Here is a 21,811-nt window from a genome sequence, read left to right as displayed (position 1 = left end):
GGGGCCGGGAGTGGGCGGGCGGGGGCTGGCTAGGGGTTGGCTGGGGGCGGGGACTGCGGCGGCCCTGGCTGTGCGGAGTCCCGCCGGGGCAGTCAGGGCGGCGGGGTTTGGCCGCCCTTTCTCTCTGTGCCCCTCGCCCCGCCACCGGCTCAGGGCGCCCCGGACGCGCGGGAGGAACCGCGAGTCCCAGGAGGTTTCCCATTTCAGCTCGCTGATCGCCACTGGAGTGTCAGGCCTCGTCCAACAGGGGTTCGTGTGCGTAGTCACCAGAACGATTTAATTGACGTTCTAGTTTAAGTTCATTAAGATCGGGGGGTTTGGACGCGCTTCTCACAGCGCTCCTGCAAACGCAGCTCCCTGGTGGCGGGGCGCTCAGGTGGCCCGGCTTTGTCCTGTGTTCTCAGGGTCACCGCGGTGCTGGAGGTAGCGCTGGGCCTCGTCCTCTGCGCCTCAGCCCGCGCCCCCGTAGCAGCCTTGTTCAGCCATAATCTGAATGCAGAAGCTCCTAGAAGGAAATAAAATCTGAATTTTACGGAAAGTTTCTTCTGGCACACGCGCACTCCACCCCGCCCCGGTGTGCGTCTCCCAAAGACAGAGCAAACGTGCCTTGGAGGGTGGTCACCCCAGGACCCTCCCTGCACCGCCCTGTTCTGCAAGGTAAGCGTAATTCACTTGAAGAATGATCTCTAGTCACCACAGTACTGAGAATTCCGCATCCCCACGGCCAGGAACCCCCTGGGGAGTTCCGGGGGTCCTCCCATCAGTACCTTCTCAGGGCTGCGGAGTCCACGGAGCACCTACACGTACACAGACTTTGCATCCAGTCAGATTGTGTACACCATCGGTTCTCCATCAGCACGATGGGACTTTCGGGTTGAGAAACATGTTAATGAACAGGGCCACACACAGTTCTCCTTTTGTCCTGAGAGCCACATTGCTCCCTTTGCTTGCTGAGAAAGTGACTGGCAGGAACCTGCCCTGAGGGGCTGGAGATCCAGCAGGTCCTCCCGTGCTGTGCTGGGCAGTGGGAGAAACAAGATCAGCACATGGGATTTTTTTTTTTTTTGGTCTGTTCATCTTTTAGAGCTGCACCCCCTGGGCGTATGGAGGTTCCTAGGCTAGGGGTCTAATTGGAGCTGTAGCCGCCAGCCTATGTCACAGCCACAGCAACACCAGATCCGACCCATGTCTGCGAGCTACACCACAGCACACGGCAATGCCAGATCCTTAACCCACTGAGCGAGGCCAGGGATCGAACCTGCGACCGCATGGTTCCTAGCTGGATTCGTTTCCGCTGCGCCACAATGGGAACTCCAGCGCATGTGATTTTTAAAGCTGGCGACCCCCCCTCTCCAGCCACAGCCGCCGCAAAGCCTGGAGGAGCGGTATGTATGTGGCGTCCACCGCCCCCTGCAGTGGTCATCCAGGCAAGGCTTCCTACCAGGGAGCCCGTTTACATGGTTGTCCAGCCAGCACCCAGCCCCTGTTGACTGGTCAGAGTGATTCCACCCGCTTCGTGATGTGTTACTTGTGCAGAATCACAGTGACTTCTTCATTGAAACCACTTTTTCTAAGGAAGAATGAGCTGTGCAAGAACGCACAGTACAGTGTAAATTCTCACCAAACTGCATTACATTGTGGAAACTCGTGCTCCATTACTTAGCTGTTTGGCTCCCATGAGATCTTCAAAATAGAAAATGAATTGCATTTATTCAGTTAGTGCGTGTAATTCACATAAATGAAATGCACAGGCTCCGTTTGATCAATTTTGACAAAGGCGTACAACTGTCACCTGCACGCCCATCATGACAGGACAGTTCTGTCTTCCCTAAAGGTTCCCCTGTGTTGTGGGCCGATTGGCTCTGTCGCCCCAAATCCATGACCCCAGTGTGATGGTGTCTGGAGGTGGAGCCTTTGGGAGGTGATCGGGGTGAGCTGGGGCCCGTGCTGGCATCGGTGCCCTGAGGGCAGGGGCAAGACAGAGCGACCTCCCCACACCCCGCTCACATGACCCCTGCTCGCACACCAAGGAAAGGCCATGAGGACGGTGAGAAGGTGGCCGTCTGCAGGCCAGGAAGGGCCCTCGCCAGACGCCGGGTCTGCCGGCACCTTGACCTTGGGCCTCCCAGCCCCTAGTTCTGCGAGGAGCAGCGTCTGGTCTAAGCTGTGCCGGCTGATGAACCTTGTAAACCTTCCCAGCCGCCCCCGACCCCCCCTCCCCCGCCCCCGCCAGAAGCGCAGGCAGGGCTCTTCACTGTTTCTGTGTGAGAGCTCACGGGCACGGGGTGCCCCTGGCCGCGCACAGCGTGGTGGGCATTTTCTGATGGCTGGTCTCCGGGCTGTCTTGTGTGACCCTGAGCAGCGCCTTCCTGCGTGTGTGCTCTGGGGCCCAGTGGCTTGTCTTCAGCCTGCATCTCCTTGAGTGCTGTGCCGAGCGTGTGTGTCCGTCTCTGGCGCCCTCCCCAACCTCTTTTCTGAAGTGTCTGGTCAAATCTGTCGCCTTTAAAAAAAAAAAAGTCAAGCTGTAAGGCCCTTGCTGTTGGTCGGATAGATGTATTGGGGATGGTAGCTCCCATTTTTTGACTTGCCTGTTCATTTTATTAATGGTGTCTTAAAAAGTTAACTTTAAAATTTTTGGAATGGTTTTAGATTCACAGGGAGGTTGCCAACCAAGGGGCGTTTGTGGAAACTGAGGCTCCGTTACTGTCCCCTGCACTCCAGGTGTCAGGCCATGTGCTGCCCCCGTGTCCTCTTTGTGCCCCGGATGCTGGCCAGGATCCTGTCTTTTCATGACCCGGACAGTTTTGAGAAGGGCTGCTTGGCTGTTTTTGTAGCATGTCCCTGATGTTGCGTTTGTCTGATGTGTTTTCTCATGGTTGGACGGGGGTGTGGGTTTTTGGGACGAAGACTCCAGAGGTGAGATGACCCTCTAGCCACATCGTGTCAGGGGCACCTGGCATCCACACCTGGTCCTGGTCGCTTGGTTCAGGTGGTGTCTGCCAAGGAGAGTTCTCCTGTCCTGTCCTTCCCCGGGGGCGGTTTGGATTCCGTTTGAAGGACGGACTTGTGGGCGTTCGTCTGCACTTTGGAGGGGAACCAGCTCTGCGCTCTTTGTCTGCCCACCTTGGTCCAGCCTTGGCCACTGGGAGGCCACCCTCTGCCCTGAGTTGTTTTGAGCCCTTCTTTCCTTTCTGGCACTGCCAACTGCTCCAGCTGCTCACTCAGTCTTGTATCCCTGCCTCAGGCCTAGACTCAGCCGTTTCTCCAGGGAGCTCTGGTTCCTTTCACTGGAGAGTGGGCTGGAGAAGCCAGGATCTGGCAGTGGGCGTGGGCACTGGGGCTGGGCTGTCATTGCCTGCAGTCCCCTCACCAGATGGACAGGTGTGAGTCTGTAACCTAGACTCTGTAGTAAAAGTGCTCGTGTGTGGCCTTCTCACCACCATGGCCATGGTTTACGTGTTTGTCCCACCCCAGTGCACATGAAAAGCAGTTTCAGAATCGCTCCCCCATAGACCCCCATCCTGAGGGGCAAATTCGCCATCTTGACCACCGTGTTTATTTGCGGTTTCTTTTTATCGTTGGTTTTACATTTTCTAGTCAGAACACTGTCTTCCTGTTCCCTTCAGTGTGTTTGTGTCCCAGGTTGTGATAGAGTGAGAGTCTGTGGTTGTGGTCTGCTTTCCATCCTGAGATCCCTGACCTTCTGGTTGGTGGTATTGATTTTTTTTGCATGTTTTAGCCTACTTTCAGATTTTTTTTTGGCCACACCCACAGCATGCAGAAGTTCCCAGGCCAGGGATCGAATGCAAGCCACAGCATTGACCCGAGCCACTGTAGTGACAATGCCAGATCCTCAACCTGCTGAGCCACCAGGAGACCTCTTTTTGCATGTTTTAGAGTCTACTCTCTGTGATACGTTGTTCTGTGGGTTTTGACAAATATGTAGGATTTATATCCATCATAATGATGTATTGTAATGAGCAGAAGTTTTTAATATTAATGACGTTCAATTTATCAGCCAGTGGTTTTTCTTTTTTGGTTCATGCTTTCTGTGTCTGATTTAAAAGCTTTCGCCTAACCAGGAGTCACAAAGATGGGTTCCTGTAGTTTCGTATAGAAGGTTTGTAGATTCCATTTTTCTGTTGGCTCCATAAGCCATCTCTAATTAATTTTCCATGTGATGTGAGTCGAGGTTGACTTGTTAATTCTATTTGAATAACCAGTTGACCCAGCACTATTTGTTAAAAAACTTTCTTTTCCCCATCGAATTGCTTTGGCATCTGGTCAGAAATCATTTGAGTGTGTTTGTGAGAGTCTATTTCTGGATCCTGTTAACATTGATCTGTTTATCTGTTCAGCAGTCCACACAGTCTTGTGACTTGATAATAAATCTTCGGGTTAGAGGAGTTCCTGTCGTGGCTCAGCGGTTAATGAACCCGACTAGGAACCATGAGGTTGTGGGTTCCATCCCTGGCCTCGCTCAGTGGGTTAAGGATCTGGCATTGCGGTGAGCTGTGGTGTAGGTCACGGACGCGGCTTGCTGTGTTGCCGAGTTGCTGTGCCTGTGGGTAGGCTGGTGGCTACAGCTCCAATTAGACCCCTAGCCTGGGAACCTCTGTGTGCCGAGGGTGTGGCCCTAAACAAACAAACAAACAAACAAAAAATCTTCGGGTTAGAGTGTGTAAATCCTCCATGCTTGTTTTTCTTTTTAAAAATTGCTTTGGCTATTCTAGGTTTTTTTCCATTTTTTTTCCTTTTTTTTTAGGGCCCCATCTGCAGCATATGGATGTTCCCAAGCTAGGGGTCAAATTGGAGCTGCAGCTGCCAGTCTACACCACAGCCACAGCAACATAGGATTGAGCCATGTCTTCGACCTGCACCACAGTTGACAACAATGCTGGATCCTTAACCCACTGAGCAAGGCCAGGAATTGAACCCTTATCCTCATGGATACTAGTCAGGCTCGTTACCCTTGAGCCACAATGGGAACTTCGTGCATTTTTATATACATTTTAGAATCAGCTTGTCAATTCCTCAGAAAAAACCCCAAAAGCCTCTGCTGTAATTTTTTGACTGGGATTACATTAAATTTTGGTTCAATTTACAGGGAAAGTAATCTGGTTGGTTTTTTTTTTTTTTTTTTTTGGTTGGTTTTTTTTGGCCACACCTGGGGCATGTGGAAGTTCCCAGGCCAGGGACAAATCTGAGTTACAGCTGTGGCAACACCAGATCTTTAGCCCACTGCACCAGGCCAGGGATGGAACCCTCACTGCTGCAGAGACAACGCAGGGCCCTTAACCTGCTGCACCACAGCGGGAACTCTGGGAGAGATTAATGTGGTGATGCCGAGTCCTCTAATGTAGTCACGTGGATTAGGGATGCGCCACGGGCGTGTGTCCCTGTTGAGACAGGCTCCATTGCAGCGAGTGTTTCCAGTATTTGGATCTTGAACTCCTCTCAGCAGTGTTTCTGTGTAGCTGCTCTTACACATTTTTTATCAAATTTATGCCCATAAACCAGTTGTTTTTGAGTGCCATTGTAAACAATACTTAAGTTTCATTTCCATTTGCATGTTACCAGAATATAGAAATAACAATTGAGGAGTTCCCGTCGTGGCTCAGTGCTAACGAACCCAGCCAGCATCCATGAGGATGCGGGTTCGATCCCTGGCCTCACTCAGTGGGTTGAGGATCCGGTGTTGCCTCGAGCTGTGGTGTAGGTCGCAGATGTGTCTCGGATCCTGCATGGCTGTGGCTGTGGTGTAGGCCAGCAGCTGTAGCTCCGATTCAACCCCTATCCTGGGAACTTCCACATGCTGTAGGTGTGGCCCTAAAAAAAGAAAAAGAAGAAGAAATAATAATTGATTTTGCATATTGACTCTATATTCTTGGAACATTACTGAATTCACCTAGATGATATAGCGGTTTGTTACATTTCCTGGGATTTTCCATGTAGATGATCAGGCCTTGTACACAGAGGCGGGATCACTCTTCTTTCTCGTCTTGGTGGCTTTTGCTTTGTTTTCTGTCGTCCCTACAGATGTGGCTGGAGCTGTGGGACAGTGATGAACAGATTGACCGGGCCTGGGGTCCTTGGCCTGGTCCCTGTTGGTGTGAACTTGGCTGTGGCTGGTTTGCAGGTGTCTTTTATCACATTGAAAGTGTCTCCTGGAGTTCCCGTCGTGGCACAGTGGTTAACGAATCCGACTAGGAACCATGAGGTTGCGGGTTCGATCCCTGCCTTTGCTCAGTGGGTTAATGATCCGGCGTTGCCGTGAGCTGTGGTGTAGGTTGCAGATGCGGCTCGGATCCCGTGTTGCTGTGGCTCTGGTGTAGGCCGGGGGCTACAGCTCCGATTCGACCCCTAGCCTGGGAACCTCCATATGCCGCGGGAGCGGCCCAAGAAATAGCAAGAAGACAAAAAAAAAAAAAAAAAGGGTCTCCTGTTTTGAGTTTGCCGAGAGTTATTATCATGAATGGCCCTGAAATGCTGTCAGATGCTTGTTTTTCTTCTGTTGAATTGGTTACATGATTTTTTTCCTTTTTCATCTGTTAAGTGGTGGATTACAGTGACTGGTTTTTGTGTATTGAGCCAGACTTCTGTTCCTGGAAGAAGTTCGTTTGGTCACATTCCGTCCTGCTTTCAGCGTGTGACTGAGTGCACTTTGCTTAAGGCTTGCCGAGGGGTTGGGAGTCAGTATTCACGAGGGATGTAGGTCTGTCTCGTCCCCTGTGACGTCCTTGTCTGGATTTCCATCGGGTTGTGCTGGCCTATTTTTGAGTCTTGCTTTGCTGATTTTATAAACGAGCTGGGACGTGTTCTCCCCTCTCTGTTTTCTGAAAGACTTTGTGTGGTGTTGGTTCTGGTTCTTCCTTAGCTGTTGATAGACCTCACCAGGGGAGAGGCTGTCTGGATCATTGTCATCTTTGTGGGAAGTTTTAAAATTATGAATTCAATTTTTTTAATGTGTATAAGACTCTTCAGATTTTCTGCTTCATCCTGTGTCTTTTATTTTAATTTTTTTTTGGTCTTTTTAGGGCCACACCCACGGCATATGGAGGTTGCCAGGCTTGGGGTCGAATCAGAGCTGTAGCTGCTGGCCTGCACCACAGCCACAGCCATGCGGAATCTGAGCCTTGACTGCAACCTACAAACAGCTCATGGCAACGCTGGATCCTGGACCCCCTGAGCAAGGCGAGGGATCGAACCTGTGTCCTCATGGATACTAGTTGGATTTGTCACCACTGAGCCGCAATGGGAACTCCTTCTGTCATTTTTGATAATTTGTATATTTAAATAAATTTTGATCATTTCATCTTAGTTGTTGAATTTATTGGCATAAAGTTGTTTATAATATTGTCCATGTTTGTATAATTATCCAGCCGTGTTTGTAGTGTTTTTAGTGATGTCTGCTTTTTCATTTCTTTTTTTTCCTCTTCTTCCTCTGTTTTTTTTTTTTTTTTTTTTTGTCTTTTTAGGGCCACACCCTCAGCATATGGAGGTTCCCAGGCTAGGGGTTGAATTGGAGCTGTAGCTTCGGGCCTACACCTTGGCCACAGCAACTCGGGATCTGAGCCACGTCTGTGACCTACACCATAGCTCATGGCAATGCCGGATCCTTAGCCTACTGAGCAAGGCCAGGGATCGAACCTGCATCCTCATGAAAGCTAGTCAGGTTTGTTAACCATTGAGCCATGATGGGAACTCTGTGCTTTTTTGTTTCTGGTATAGATAATTTGTGTTGACAGTTTTTCCTTGCTTATTCTTGCCAGAGGTTTATCAATTTTATAAATCTTTTTTAAAGATCCAACTTTTGACTTTGCTTATTTTCCCTAGTTTTAGTTCTATTTCATTCATTTCTACTCCTATTTTTATTATTTCATCTGCCTACTATGGTTTAATTCACTCTTCTTTTTCTATCTTAAGACAGAAGCATAGGAATTCCCTTGTGGCTCAGCAGGTTAAGGATCTGGCATTACTGCAGTGGCTTGGGTCGCTGTTGTGGCACAAGTTCAATCCCTGGCAGGAACTTCCATGAGCTGTGAGGATGGCCAAAAAAAAAAAAAAAAAAAAAAAAATTTGTAGAAGCGTGGGTCAAAGATTTTACACTCTTCTTCTGTTCTTACATAGGCGTTAAAAACTAAGTTTCTTTCTAAGCCCTGGTTTAACTTTTTTTTTCTTTCCTTTTTTTCACCACTGCACCTGTGGCATGTAAAAGTTCCTGGGCCAGGGGTCTAATCAGAGCTGCAGCTGTGGGCCTATGCCTCAGCTACAGCAACACCAGATCCGAGCCACATCTGCAACCTGCACTGCAGCTTACACCAGTGCAGGTTCCTTAACCCACTGAGTGAGGCCAGAGATCAAACCTGCATCCTCACAGAGACTATGTCAGGTTCTTAACCCACTGTGCCACAGCAGGAACTCCTTCTTTAGCTTCTTACTGATATGGCACACTTTGTTATCTTTCTGTTAAAAATATTTTAAAATTTCCCGTATTTGATCCATGAGTTATTAAGTTTATTGTATAATTTACAAGTATTTGGAGATTTTATAAGTATCTTTTGCTATCGATTTGTATTATAATTCCATTTAGTCCATTTGTATTAAAATCCCAATGGATATGCTCTACTTGATTTTGAACCTTTGAAAGTCATTGATGCTTGTTTTATGGCCTGTGTTAGTGAATGTTTTGTTTGCACCCAAGAAGAAGGTATATTATACTTTTGTTGAGTGTCATATTCTGTGATTGTCAGTTGAGTTAGTTGATAATATCACCCAAATCTTTTATATCCTTACTCCCTTTTTTGTCTACTTGTTCAATCAGTTAAAAGAGGGGTATTAAAGCTTCCAGTCATGGTTGGGAATTTGTTTTTTTTTCCTTTAGTCTTGTCAGCTTATTCTTCAGGTATTTGTGTACATTAAGGGCCTACACGCTTTGAGATTGATTCATCTTCTTAATGAATGTATTGCCATTGCTGTGAAAGGTTCCCCTTTCTCTGAGGCGGTCATCTTCTCGAAGCTGACCTTGTGTGGGGCATCGCTGTATCCGCATGAGTGCTCTCGTGCTCGGTGTCTGTATAGACTGTCTTTTCCTTCCTGTGCGTTCAGTGGTCTGTGTCATTACAGTTAAAGATTGTTTCTTACAAAGCGCTGATCATTTGGTCTTGCTTTTTATTCAGTCTGACAATTTCTAGGTTTTTTTTTTTTCATAAAAGGCATCATACGATTTTTCTTTTATTTTTTAATATTCTTCCATGAATTAATTAATTAATTAATTAGCCTTTTTTTTTTTTTTTGTCTTTTTTGTTGTTGTTGTTGTTGTTGCTATTTCTTGGGCCGCTCCCGCGGCATATGGAGGTTCCCAGGCTAGGGGTCGAATCGGAGCTGTAGCCCCCGGCCTACGCCAGAGCCACAGCAACGCGGGATCCGAGCCGCGTCTGCAACCTACACCACAGCTCACAGCAACGCCGGATCGTTAACCCACTGAGCAAGGGCAGGGACCGAACCCGCAACCTCATGGTTCCTAGTCGGATTCATTAACCACTGCGCCACGACGGGAACTCCTAGCCTATTTTTAAATTGTTGTTTCCCCAATACAATTTTTTTTCTACTGTACAACATGGTGACCCAGTCACACATACATGTATACATTCTTCTTTCTCCCACTGTCCTGCTCCATCATAAGTGACTAGACATAGTTCCCAGTGCTACACAGCAGGATCTCATTGCTAAGCCATTCCAAAGGCAACAGTTTGCATCTATTCTAGTTTTTAAAAAATAACTGTAATAACTACTACTTATTAAGGTACTTTATATGAATTATGTAATTTCATTTTTTCCAGATTTTTTTGTGGTGGTAAAGTGTATGTAATACACAGTTCCCTTGTGGCTCTGTGGGATCTGGTGTTGTCACTGCTGTGGCTCTGGTTACAGCTGTGACATGGGATTGATCCCTGGCCTGGGCACTTCAGCATGCTGCCGGTGTGGCCCCCGCCAAAAAATGTAACATAAGGCTTACCATTTAAACCATTTTTAAGTATCTAGCCTGTAGCATTAAGTATATTTATGATATTGTATGACTCTTAGCAGCATCCATCTCTGGAACTTTCTCAGCTTCCCAAACTGAAACTCTCCCCTCATTAAATGCTAACTCCCATCCCCCCTCCCCCAGCCTCTGGACCCACCTACTTTCTGTCTGTATTTTGTTTTGACGACCTTAGGGACCTTAGAAGTGGAATCGTGCATTGTCTGTCCTTTGGTGACTGGCTAATTTCACTTAGCATCATGTCACCCATGTTGTAGCAGGTATCGGAATCCCCTCCTTTTTAAGGCTGAATTAATATTCCGTGATGGGGATGTGTACCACGTTTTGTTCTTTCCTTGGTTAGCTTTCACCTTTTGGGCTATTAGGAACGATGTTCCTGTGAACTCATGTGCACAAACATCTCTTAAAACACCCTGGTTTTGGTTCTTTTGAGTATATAATCAGAAGTGAAATTGTTGGATCCTATGGCAAATCTTTGTTTTCTTGTTCGAGAAACTGCCATACCATTTTCTACAGCAGCTGTGCCACTTGGCGTGTCCCCCAGCGGTGGACAGTGCCACATCCTTGCCAACACCCCTTATTCCTTTTGTTAATAGCCGTCTTCATCGGTGGGGAGTATTTAGGTTGAAATCCTACCATCTTAATGTTTGATTTCCATTTTTCCATCTGTTTCTCTGTTCCTCCTTCTCTCTCTTTTTTTTTTTTTTTTTTTTTTTTTTTTGGTGAATCAAGTTTTTCAAAATTCCGTTTTATCTCCTTTACTGACTTTTTAGCTCTGTCTTTTTGTGTTATTTTTTAATGGTTCCTCTAAAGATGAAACGTGCCTGTTTGGTTTGTCCTGGGTACCTAAGCGTGGCTCCTGTGCTTTGCAAACAGTGCGAGGTCTGTTGAGAGAGGTCCCGCTTCTCGTGCTCTTGGTGGCCTGTGGTTCTCTTCTTCATGGGCTCGAAAGTTCTACAACACAGTTATTATCTTTAGCTAATAGTCTTCAAAGATAGGAGTGTATTATATTTATTTTTTAAGTCTCAGATGCCTTTATTTACTAAGGTAAGAATTTCTGTAGAATTGCACCAAACTTGGCCAGGCACACGAAACGTGTTAGTTGCACATTGTCAAAACGTCAGTACTTACTGGCTGGAGTAGGAGAACCTTAGCCCCAGTTCACTGTGGCGGGTGAGAAGAGGCTCTGGAGCCAGAGGCCTGGCCCAGTTGTCACCCTCGTTCTCACCCTGTGGTCTCGTGCAGGCCTGCTTTCTCTCCTTTAAAACGGTTGCTGATAGGTGTTGTTGGGAGGATACAGCAAGGTAGTGTGAGCGGATAACGCATCGTGGCCCTTGGCACATGGCAGTTGTTGGGCGGTGAGTAGGTTCACAGCCCTTGGAGATCCAGGACCTGCAGCACAAAGAGACCTTTGATCCTTCTCAAAGCACATGGGTATGAAAGGCCAGCCCTAGCTATGTGTGTGACAGACCTCTAAGTTATGAAATGACATTTCATAGGAGAATGAACCTCAGATTATTAATTTGATCATTCTTTGGGGAACGTTTCAGAGATGAAAGGGGCTACTAAAATAATATTACGTGTAACTTATCTCAATTTATCTTTTCACAACTGGATTCACGTTTTTAGCAAAGAAGCGTCTTCTGGCTCCCATCCTATTTATTCCCGAGGCTAATTCCGGTGGCACCCAGTTCTGTCCAAGTGCCCTGCTGGCTGAGCAGAGTGCAGCATATCTGGAAACAACCTCTTGGCCCACCATTTGGTTTCTGAATAAAAAACCATGCAGTGGAGTTGTTTCCAGCATGGATGAATCAGCTCCAACAAAATGAGAAGATTCAGTATTGTTATAATGTCAGCTATCGCAGTCAAAATTCTAGCAGGCTTTTTATGTAGTAATTGCCAGGGTGATTCTAAAATATGGGAACGCAGGCGACCTAGAATTGCCAAGGCAATTAAAGCAGGGCTTCGCCTGATTTCAGGTTTTCTATGAAGTTTCAGCCGTCGAAGTGTGTGGTCTAGCTCAAGGAAAGACACATAGATGAATGGAACAGAATAGAAAGTCCAGAAATAGACCCACACGTAGAGCGTTGACTTTCAACCAAGATATCAAGATAACCCCCTTTTTAACAAGGGGTGCTGCAACAACGGGATGTAATAGGGAAAAAATGAACTTTGATTTTTATTTCACACCATCACACAAAAGTAACTCAAAATATAAAAGCTAAAATTATATAAAACCCCTGGAAGAAAACATAGGAAATCTTTATGACCCTGAGGTCAGGACACAAAAAGCAAGAACCATAGGAGTTCCCATTGTGGCTCAGCAGTTAACGAACCCGACTAGTATCCGTGAGGACGTGGGTTCCATCCCTGGTCTCGCTCAGTGGGTTAAGGATCTGGTGTTGCCATGAGCTGTCGTGTCGGTTGCAGACGTGGCTCGGATCCTGAGTTGCTGTGGCTGTGGCCACAGCTCCTGATCATCCTCTAGCCTGGCAACCTCCATATGCTGTGGGTGTGGCCCTAAAAAGACAAAATACATACATACATACATACATAATTTTTTAAAAAGCAAGAACCATAAGAGAAAAAAGTCAGTGCATTTGATTTCAGAAGAATATTTGTTCTTCTAAAGATACCCCAGAAGCGGGAGTTCCCATTGTGGTTCAGCAGGTTAAGAACCCAGCTAGTATCCATGAGGAGGCGGGCTCGATCTCTGGCCTTGCTCAGTGGGTAAGGGATCCAGTGTTGCTGTGAGCTGCGGTGTAGGTTGCAGACATGGCTTGGATTTGGAGTTGCTGTGGCTGTGATATAGGCTGGCAGCTGCAGCTCTGATTCAACCCCTGGCCTGGGAACCTCCATATGCCACAAATACAACTCTAAAAAGATAAGACCAAAAAAAAAAAAAAGATAACTAGAAGAAAATGAAAAGACAAGTCACAGGATAGGAGAAAATATTTGCAGTATACATATCTGACAAAGAATATGTGAAGATCTAGGAGATAAAGAGAAAGACGACCCACCCAAACACGGGGGCCCAAAGATGTTAGTAGACAGGCTGCAGGAGATTTCAGAAGACTGGGATTGGCTGATGTCAGTATCAGGGAAACATGGGTTGGAACGACCAGGGGAATGGCCACACGCCCCTGGCTTGAGGGCCAGAGTGGACAAGCCGCTCACCATGCTGGTGGCAACGTACTTGAGCCACCACTGGAAACAGCTGGCAGCTTCCTGGAGAACTCCCATGCCCCGGTGGCTCCAGGTGTTCACCCAAGTGCAAGGAAAGCTGACCGTGCAGAAACAGGCACCACCATGGCAGTGTTGGTCACCAAAACATGGAAACAGCCCAGGCACATCAGAAGGTGGTCGGAAGGGCAGTGTCGCCTGCCCTTATGGTACCACTCAGCCACCAGAGCACGGAGGACTCTGGAGATCACTGGGCTGCAGAGAAGGAGCCACAAGGTGTGCGCTCGGGATGCCTATTCGCCTGAAATTCCACGAGGCACAGTCTGGTGAACAGCAGACAGGGTCAGCCCAGGGCGGGGCTGCACGGCCAGTGGAGGGGGCGCGTCCCTTGCACTTTGTGTGCTTCCTGTGGTGTGGCTCTTGGTGTGTAAAGCATGCTCAGTAGTGTCGACTGAGTAGCAGGTGGAGGGGTTGATTGAGAATCAAAGGCATCAGTGTGTCTGTGACATCAGCAGGTGCTGCCTAAAGGGATCTCACAGCACAGAAAGAAGGGGCTGCGGGGAAAAGCCTGTGTTTTTAGTGGGGCGGCAGGGCGGGGGTAGGGAGGGGCAGTGCCTCCTGATAGCTCGAGTGACAGGACAGATCCCAACCTGGCGCCCCGCCTTCACCCCCCCATTCAGTGTTGGCCCCCAGCCCCAAGTGAATTATTTGGGATGTGCCCGGGAGCAAAGCAAGGGCCCTGTCTGGAACACACAGCTTCGACCCTGCAGCTGTTTTTGTTAAGTAAACAGACTTTTTTAGAGGCGACTTTTATGTGTTTTGGACCATTATAATTTCTGTAGGTTAGCAGAAGTTTGTTAAATACCCAACTGATGGTTTACTTCAGGGGTTCTGCAGGTTGTGTGTTTTCCTGTTGTGCTGGAAATGTGGCAGCGTAAGCCCTAAATCACATGGGCTATCAAGTTTCAAGTGTTTTGTTGCTTTGTTTTTCCTTTGCTTTTTCTGCTTTTTAGGGCCGCACCTGTGGCATGTGGAGATTCCCAGGCTAGGGGTTCAATCGGAGCTACAGCTGCCGGCCTACACCGCAGCCACAGCAACGGCAGATCTGAGCCGCATCTGCGACCTACACCACAGCTCACAGCAGCACCAGATCCCTGACCCACTTATCAAGGCCAGGGATTGAACCTGCATTCTCATGGATACTGGTTGGATTCGTTTGCACTGTGGCCCAATGGGAACTCCTCAGTGTTTTTGGTTTTAGGAAATTTCTTGGCAGTGTGTGCCCTATTTTGTCTGCTCTCTGAATACATCACCCCATTGAAGTGTCTGTGCTCTGGCAGCCCCTGAATCATGGCTTTTGTCCTGACTGGATGTTTTTCACACACCCTTCGGTGATGACAGCAGGGCGAGGGCAGAAAACTCTAAGACCCAGGGTCCTTGACGGGCAGCTGCCCCAGAGGCACCCTTGCCGCTCACCAGTTCCGTCTCTGGGTGAAAATGCTTGAAATGGAATCTGGGTCTTACGAAGACGGGCCGTCTGAGCTCTTGGCAGGACCGGCCCCTGGGCCTCTTGTGCTCCGTCCTCCTTCCAGGAAAGCAGCCATTGGCAGAGCCGGTGGGGCAGGGAGCCACCTGTGCAGTCCTGGTCCCTGTGGGCCAAGCGTGGCGGGGGCTCCTTACGGAAAGTCTGTTTGGATCAAGGCCTTGGCCTGGTTTGGCTGTGCTCGGCCAGCAGCGAGGCCTTACCTGTGCACCTTGATTTGCAGGCCTCAGGCCGAGGGTCTACTGGGCGCCAGGATCGTGGCACACCTGGTGCTCGGCAGCCCCCACCGACCGCTGATCACAGGCGGCCGGGGCCTGGATGTCTCCGGCCCGTGTGCAGGAGGGCCAGGTAAGGGTCCTCCAGCCCCGCCCCCACCCAGTGTCCCGGCCTGGAGGACAGCGCCTGGGCCAGCCAGCACCCCCTCTCTCGCAGACCCTGCGCCCTGGAACATGGCGCTGCCGCGTGCCGTCCTCCTGGCAGGTCTCCTGGTGGAAGTGGCCAGCAAGGCCTCAGGAAGCGTGGTAAGCCCCGGTCCTGTGGCGGGCGGCCTGGGCTCTTTCCCTGGGGCGTCTCACCCTTCTGCTTCAGGTGCCACCCTTGCCCTGGCCCCAGCGGCACTGACTGTGCCCATGTCTGGGTCAGAGCGCCCATGCCTCTGGAGGCACCAGCTCTGTCCTGCTGCCAGAAGCTCTCTTCTCTCTTGGCCTAACTGGACGTCTTCTGGGAGCTGGCGCAGGGTCTCCACAGGGCTGCCCCCTGGCCAGGACCCGAGCTGGTGGGGTGGACGGAGGCGCTCATCCCAGGCCAGCAGCAGCTTCGAGCAGGGGCCACTGCAGGCCTCCGGCAGCCAGGTCGTGGCTCTCTGCAGGAGCCCGGCCGTGTCTACACCCAAGCTGGAATCATCTGTAAAATCATCAGAGAAGCGTCCAGGGCTGTGGGAGCGCAGGGCAGACCCCTCACCAGGGAGGCCAAGGGTGCTTGGGTTTGTCTTCTGGTTTCACCACAGTCTGGAAACACGTGTGTTTCCTTTCTTAGCAGTTTAATCTTTTAATTTTCAAAGCCACCAGCTGCGAGTGGCGACTAAGGTAAACACTTTCACTGTTGAAATGCCCGCCCTGAGCCCGCCCGTGGCCCATGTGACTCAGGAGAGCCTCGTGAGAAAGGGCTACCACGAGGCCCCGAGGGAAGGGCAGGAAGGGTGGGCAGGCACCCGCAGACCCGGGGACTCAGGACCACCCCTGCCCACCAGGCTGCTCCCAGCCCAGATGCCCGACAGAATCTCTGGGCAGCCCCAAGTCACCCCCGAGGGCTTGTCCTCTCCCCGCCGCTGCGAGTCAGGGTGCCAGGGGTCATGCCCTGGACAGTCCCAGCCTGATGCTCCAGGTACATATTCAGTCAGCAAAGTGCTGTCCCGGGGAGCTTCCTTGCATCGCAGCCATGCGTCCTCAGCTCGCCCCAGGTCAGCAGGGTGCAGTCACCTGACACTGACCCGAAGAGGCCGGAGCCCTGGGCTTTGGGGTGAGCTTGCTCGGAGCCCCTCTGCGAACACTGTCCTGGGCCTGGTCCACATGAGCCGCCCAGCCCCAGGGTCTGGAAACCCACCGCCATCTCCCCTCTAGGACCAGCAGCCCGAGTGTTGTGTGGACGTGGTGGACACCAATGCCACCTGCCCGGGCACAAGCCTGTGTGGCCCAGGTAAGCTCTGGCATGAGCCGGCCTAGGTCTGCCTCGGGAAGGGGGCTGGAGGGCGGGCAGAGCAGCAGGGACAATGGGGCCCGCCCGTTCTGAGGCCTCCTCCCTCCTTCTACTCGGTGGGGACAGCACCCCCTGCGGAGCTAGATGGTGGCTCGGGGCTGTGGGAGGTGTGAGCAGGTGACAGAGCCTCTCCCCTGGAGGGAGTCTCAGAAAAGCACACAGACACACTTTTATGTGACACATAAACAAAGTTGCAAATAAGTGGCCGAACCTCAGGGCTTAGTATCAAGCTGAACGAGGAGATGGCTGTGGGCAGGTGCCTGGGACATGGGGGCCGCTGCAGGAGGGTGAGGGTGATGGTGGCAAGGTCGTCTAACTCCCATCTCCTCCCGGGTCAGGGAGGGCAGCTCCCGGCTGGGGTTGGTCACCTGCTTCTGGGAAGAAGGAGGGAGGCCAGGGCGCCCTCTGGCCCCGGCTGTTACCTGAGTTCTTCAACCCCAATCAGTCCTCACGCCACAGTGGCCGTGGTCTGGTTCCCTTCATCCCTCGCTTGAAACTACCTTCAGGAAGTTTCACGTGTTAAGAGCCATGCTGGTAACCACGGAGCAATGTGGGTTAGAAGTTGTGAGATAAGAGGTCAGCAGAGGGGAGAAGAGACAGACGGACAAGCAGCAGGGAACAGGATCAGCCCCGCCGTCTGCCTCGCTGACCTTCAGTCCTGCGACAGACTCACCTTGGGAGCAGGGTTGTGGGTGGGCTCCCTCTGCAGCGGGTCGGGTGGGGACAGTGGGGAACTCTGGACGCTGCCTGAGTCTCTTGGGAGCGTCCTGAGGGACCCACACGGCTGCAGGTCACTGTGCCCTGCCGAGGCACTGACCCGAAGTTCACATCAAGTCGTCCGGCCTCCCTTTGCAGGGCTTTGGGGAAAGGGCACTACAGTTGTTGGTGACTCCAAGTCGCAGAGGTGGGAGGAACGTGGAGACATTAATTTGGCGAGTCAGGGTCAGACAGCAGGGGACGTGAAGAGCTCAGGATCCCGTCCAGTGTACAGGTGCCTGGACCTCAAGGGCAGTCAGTGCTCAGGACTGAAATCTGTGAACCAGACGGACCGTGGTCTCTATCGAAACACGTCTCTCTACAGTCACCCCCCCACCTTTGTTTCTTTTTCTTTTTTTAACTTTTTGGCCATGTCTATGGCACGAGGACGTGCCCGGGCCAGGGATCGAAGCTGCACCACTGCAGTGACCCAGGCTACTACAGGGACAATGCTGGAGCCTTAAGCTGCTTTGCCGCAAGAGAACTTCTAGTCACCCCCTTCCTACCAAAGAAAACCACAGTGAGATTAATAGCTTTAAATCAAGTCCAGCCTTGGCAGTTCCCACTTTAGCCCAGTGGGTTAAGAATCTGACTGCAGTGGCTCAGGTCCCTGCAGAGGTGTGGGTTCAATCCCCAGCCCAGTGCAGTGGGTTAAAGGACCTGGTGGTGTTGCAGCTACAGCCTAGGTCACAATTGCAGCTTGGATTCGGTCCCTGGCCCAGGAACTTCCATAGGTTGCAGGCGTGACCATAAAAAAAGTCTCACCTTGCTAAACTTGTCCTGATTGTTTAAGTCAGTTTAGCAAGAACAGCGATTGACCACATGGGCTCGGTTTTGAGTCTGCATTGCTGGCCTTTTCACAAGGACTCTCAGATTGGACTTTAGAAGGCCTCTCAAGTCCAGGAAGCCAAGCCACCAGACTTGGCCTGAAGTACCTATAGATTTGGGTGACTTCCTCTCTTCTTGAGGTCTCCATGCCCCACCAGAGGTGACCTTCCTTATTTACTGGTGAGACTGGCAACCTGGTGAGCCAGGTACTGGCCATTTTTCCAGGGACTTTTGGCTCTATAAAGTCAGCCTTTGCCCCTTAACACTGCCTGGTTACTGGTTCTGGCCCCTGGCTGTGCTTTGTCCCTGTGCTCACAGCCCAGGAGTCTGCTCCAGGCCAGCATCCCTGGCATCTTTGCTAAGGAGTCAGTTTACCTTGGAGCTGGCAGAGGGTTCTTCTCGGCAGAACCGCTGCCTGGGTGCCAGGTCTGTGCCCAGGACCCCACGTGCTGGGCCTCCTTGAGCAGCCTCCCAGGGGTCGGCTCTTCCAAGGAACGAAGGAAGAGCGCCGGCTGCCTCAGAAGAACCCTGTTCTTACGAGAAACGAAGGCCTATTTCTAATACTTGTACAATTCCACGTTGGGCCTGACACGACCTCCTGGCATAGCGCTCAGCCTATCCGGCCCCGCCACTCTTCAGGCCCTGCCACCTGCTTGGTGGCTGGAAGGACTTCCTCTGACGGTGACCCACTTGCATGTAGCCTAAATGCCTGTACTGGCCTTTAGCACCTATGGCCGGTAACTTCTCCAGTGCATGTCCTCCGCCTGGGCCGCCCGCTGAGGTGTTAAAAAAAAAAAAAAAAAATACAGGTGCAAGACACGATTTCCGTGCTGTATGCCTGAAACTAATACAGTGTCAGTCGACTATTCTCCAGTAAAACTAAGTTTCTTAAAAAAAGACAGAACTTCTGCCCTGAAAGGGTGCCCTTGGCAAGACGGACTGGCCATAAACCACTGACCAGCAAGAGTGGAGTGCTTCCAGCCCCAGGGCAGGCCCTGGGTGGCTGCAGCATTGGTCTGGGCCCTCCCGGGATGGCACAATGGTACGGGGGCAGCAGAGGTGGCACACACAGCAGGGCTGGACCCTGTCCCTTGCGGCAGCCGAGTGAGGGTGCACTGCAGCCCTTGGTAGAGGTAGGAGGCAGGGGCTCACCTCTGGTCCCCTCCAGAACTGAGGCCACACACTCGGCACCTTTGACTTCAGGTTCCCATCCTGGCTTCCGAAGTCGCCGAGACATCCAGTGTGGGAACCCTGTGTGAGGGAGCGCCGGCTCGGGTTCCTCTCGAGCTTGTTCTTTTTCTAAAATCCATCCAAACTTCCAGAACAGGTGAACTAGCATCTTGGGATGAATGTGGTTTTACACAGCTGACGAGGGCTGGCTTGGGCCTCCTGTCTCTCGCGCAGGCTGCTACGGGCGCTGGGATGAGGACGGCACGGTCAGCTGCGTGCGGTGCAGGAATGGGACCCACAGCAGCTCTGAGTGCAGGAGCCGTACGTCTTTGCCCCCCGTCCCTCCCGCTCCCTTCTCCCGACCCTGTTCCCTGCCCTTCCACCTGCCTGCTTCTCACCGAGGATCCATACCTCCAAGTTCTGGAGGAAAGGGTGGGAGCCGTGGTTTTTGTCCTCACACCTTGCCCAGGGCCACCGCCCCCAGTGGACACCCCCAGGAGCCCTCCCCAAGTCCTCTTGTCCCTTTGGACAGGTGTGGGGCAAGGGCTGCTCTGCCTCCGCGGCCCCTCCCTATCTCATTTACGGCCCATAATTGCCATTTGGGCTGCACCCCTGGCTCTTTGGGGGTCCTCAGGGAGGTCCCGGTGCCGGGTCTGGGACCTTCCCGTGGGTCTGGCTGCCCTTGGAGCCAGCAGTGCTGATGGCTCTGCTCCCCCACAGTCACTGGCCAGGGCACTCAGTTCCCTGGGAACAGGAGCACAGGGAGGCCTGGCCGGCCACACCTTGCTGAGTCTCCTGGCTCTAGGTCAGGCCCTGGGGCCCGCGGGCAGCATCACCATCTGTGCAGACACAACCAGTGATGCTGGCCACAGCAGGGCCACGGTCACAGCCACGGTCAGACTACACTCCAGCCAAGAGCTGTGTACTAGGACCGAGCCCTGGTCATGGCCAGGGCCCCAGACAGACCGAAAGCTCGGCCAGCTTTGAAGTCGGGGTCTGAGATTGATTCTCAAGGGTGGGTAAGGCTCAAGTCACTTGGTGTGGGCACCTTGTGCCTCTGAACGGCCTGGTTAGTGGAAGCACCTGGAGCTGCGTGTCTGAACCTTCTGCCTTCCTCAGCGCATTGGCCCCTTGGTCCCTGGGAGCTCAGGATGTGCGGTTCTCCAGGATGGGGGTACACCCTGAGGTCCCCTTGCCCCCTTCCCTGGTGGCTCTTTTAGGACATAGGTCTCAGAGAAGACTACAGACACCACACACTGGTCAGACATGCCCGCCGCATCACCTGTTCCTTAGAGGTGGACCCAGGACCCACCTCCAGGATGCCCTGGTCCCCAGCCTGCTCCTGCTGCCAAGCACCTAACCTGGGGTGCTTCCCCAAGCCATGGGGGGGCAAACTGTGCAGAGGCCTTGGCTGGGCCGCAGGGTATGGTGCCCAGGCCACCAGTGGCCACTGTAGTCAGGGAGTGGGACCTGCCCCACGGTGTGGCCACCTCTTCTCTGGGTCGTGATGGGAGTCATGTCCCCCCCAAGACTCTTGTCCTTCAGCAGTGGGCGTGTGGGACCTGGCCAAGCGTCCACCTTCCCCATGAGTCTCAGGACAGAAGCTGGTGGCCTTGTGCCAACATGGGCCACTGAGGCCGTTGCACCGGCGGCAGCAATGTTGTCAGACAGGCTCAGACGGCCCTGACTCCTTGTGACGTGGGGTTGGGCCTGTGGCAGATGAGGGCACTGCGGTCCAGTGTTGAGCTCGTTTCCGTGGTGGCAAATGTGGTCCCACTGTGGCCCTGGCGGCCTGGCAGCTGTACTCGGGTCAGAAGGGCACAGGTGTCTGAACATGTCTTCCTATCCTGACCCTGTGGGTGAAGGTGGGTGGGCGTCCCGGTGCCAGGAAGGCCCCTCCGGTGGCAGCCAGCAGCCTCCTGAGAGACGTGGCAGGGGGTCTTGGGAGCCCCTGCTCTGAGCTCTGGTCACGCTGGGGCGTGAGGGCCCCCGTGTCTGTGAGTGTTGAGGATGGAGGTGGGCTTGGGCTGGCGGCACTGAGCCTCTTCACTGCTGCCTCCTCGGGGGACCCTGAGCCCTGGAGCCTTGGCGGAGAGCATGGGGGCCCCGGGCCACTCCGCCTGCCCCTGGCAGCCCTCGCCTCGCTTGCAGGGGGCCCTCAGGTGGCAGCCTGCCTCTTCCTGGGGACACTTCTCATCAGCGCGGGCCTCATCCTCTCCGTGGCTGCGTTCTTCTACCTCAAGCGAGCCAGTAAACTGCCCGGGCTCTTCTACAGAAGGAGCAGAGGTATCCTCCCACCCCAGAGGCCCCGGGCAAAGGGCGGGCTGGGGCTGAGATGTGGGAGAACAGGTGCGAGCCTCTCCTGGGGCAGCCAGGAGGGCACTGGGTTGTCCCACGACTGTCGTGTCTGAGGGTGAGAGGGTGGCTGCTTCCTCGCGTGCTCTGGGGTGGTGGTGTGGGGTCGCACTGTGGGGTGCTGGGTGACTCGGCACCTGGGGCTGCGTCCTGCAGGCCAGACCCAGACTGGGGCA

At 52.2% G+C, this 21,811-nt stretch overlaps 1 protein-coding gene across 15 annotated transcripts in view; it reads left to right on the top strand.

Moving 5' to 3' along the window:
* RNF223 (ring finger protein 223) overlaps window positions 1-21,811 on the top strand; it is a 32,198-nt gene that overhangs the window by 660 nt on the left and 9,727 nt on the right. For 5 of the 15 annotated variants that reach the window (XM_021095187.1, XM_021095181.1, XM_021095180.1 and 2 more), the window contains exons 1-5: window positions 17-657; window positions 14,995-15,119; window positions 15,204-15,292; window positions 16,391-16,466; window positions 19,515-21,566. Coding sequence is in view for 3 of the 15 variants with exons in the window: in XM_013995383.2 (XP_013850837.1) it covers window positions 14,726-15,119; window positions 15,204-15,292; window positions 16,391-16,466; window positions 19,515-19,601; window positions 21,432-21,566 (781 nt within the window). In the remaining 12 variants the exon portion in view is untranslated. Of the gene's footprint in view, window positions 1-16; window positions 658-14,369; window positions 21,567-21,811 lie in introns of those variants that run through there. The other 10 variants (XM_021095184.1, XM_021095189.1, XR_002344841.1 and 7 more) reach the window with 10 other exon arrangements.

Source organism: Sus scrofa, chromosome 6 (genome assembly GCF_000003025.6).
Source record: "Sus scrofa isolate TJ Tabasco breed Duroc chromosome 6, Sscrofa11.1, whole genome shotgun sequence".
NCBI lineage: Eukaryota > Metazoa > Chordata > Mammalia > Artiodactyla > Suidae > Sus > Sus scrofa.
The sequence above is the reverse complement of the archived record's forward strand: the minus strand, read 5'-3'. Positions and strand labels throughout refer to the sequence as shown.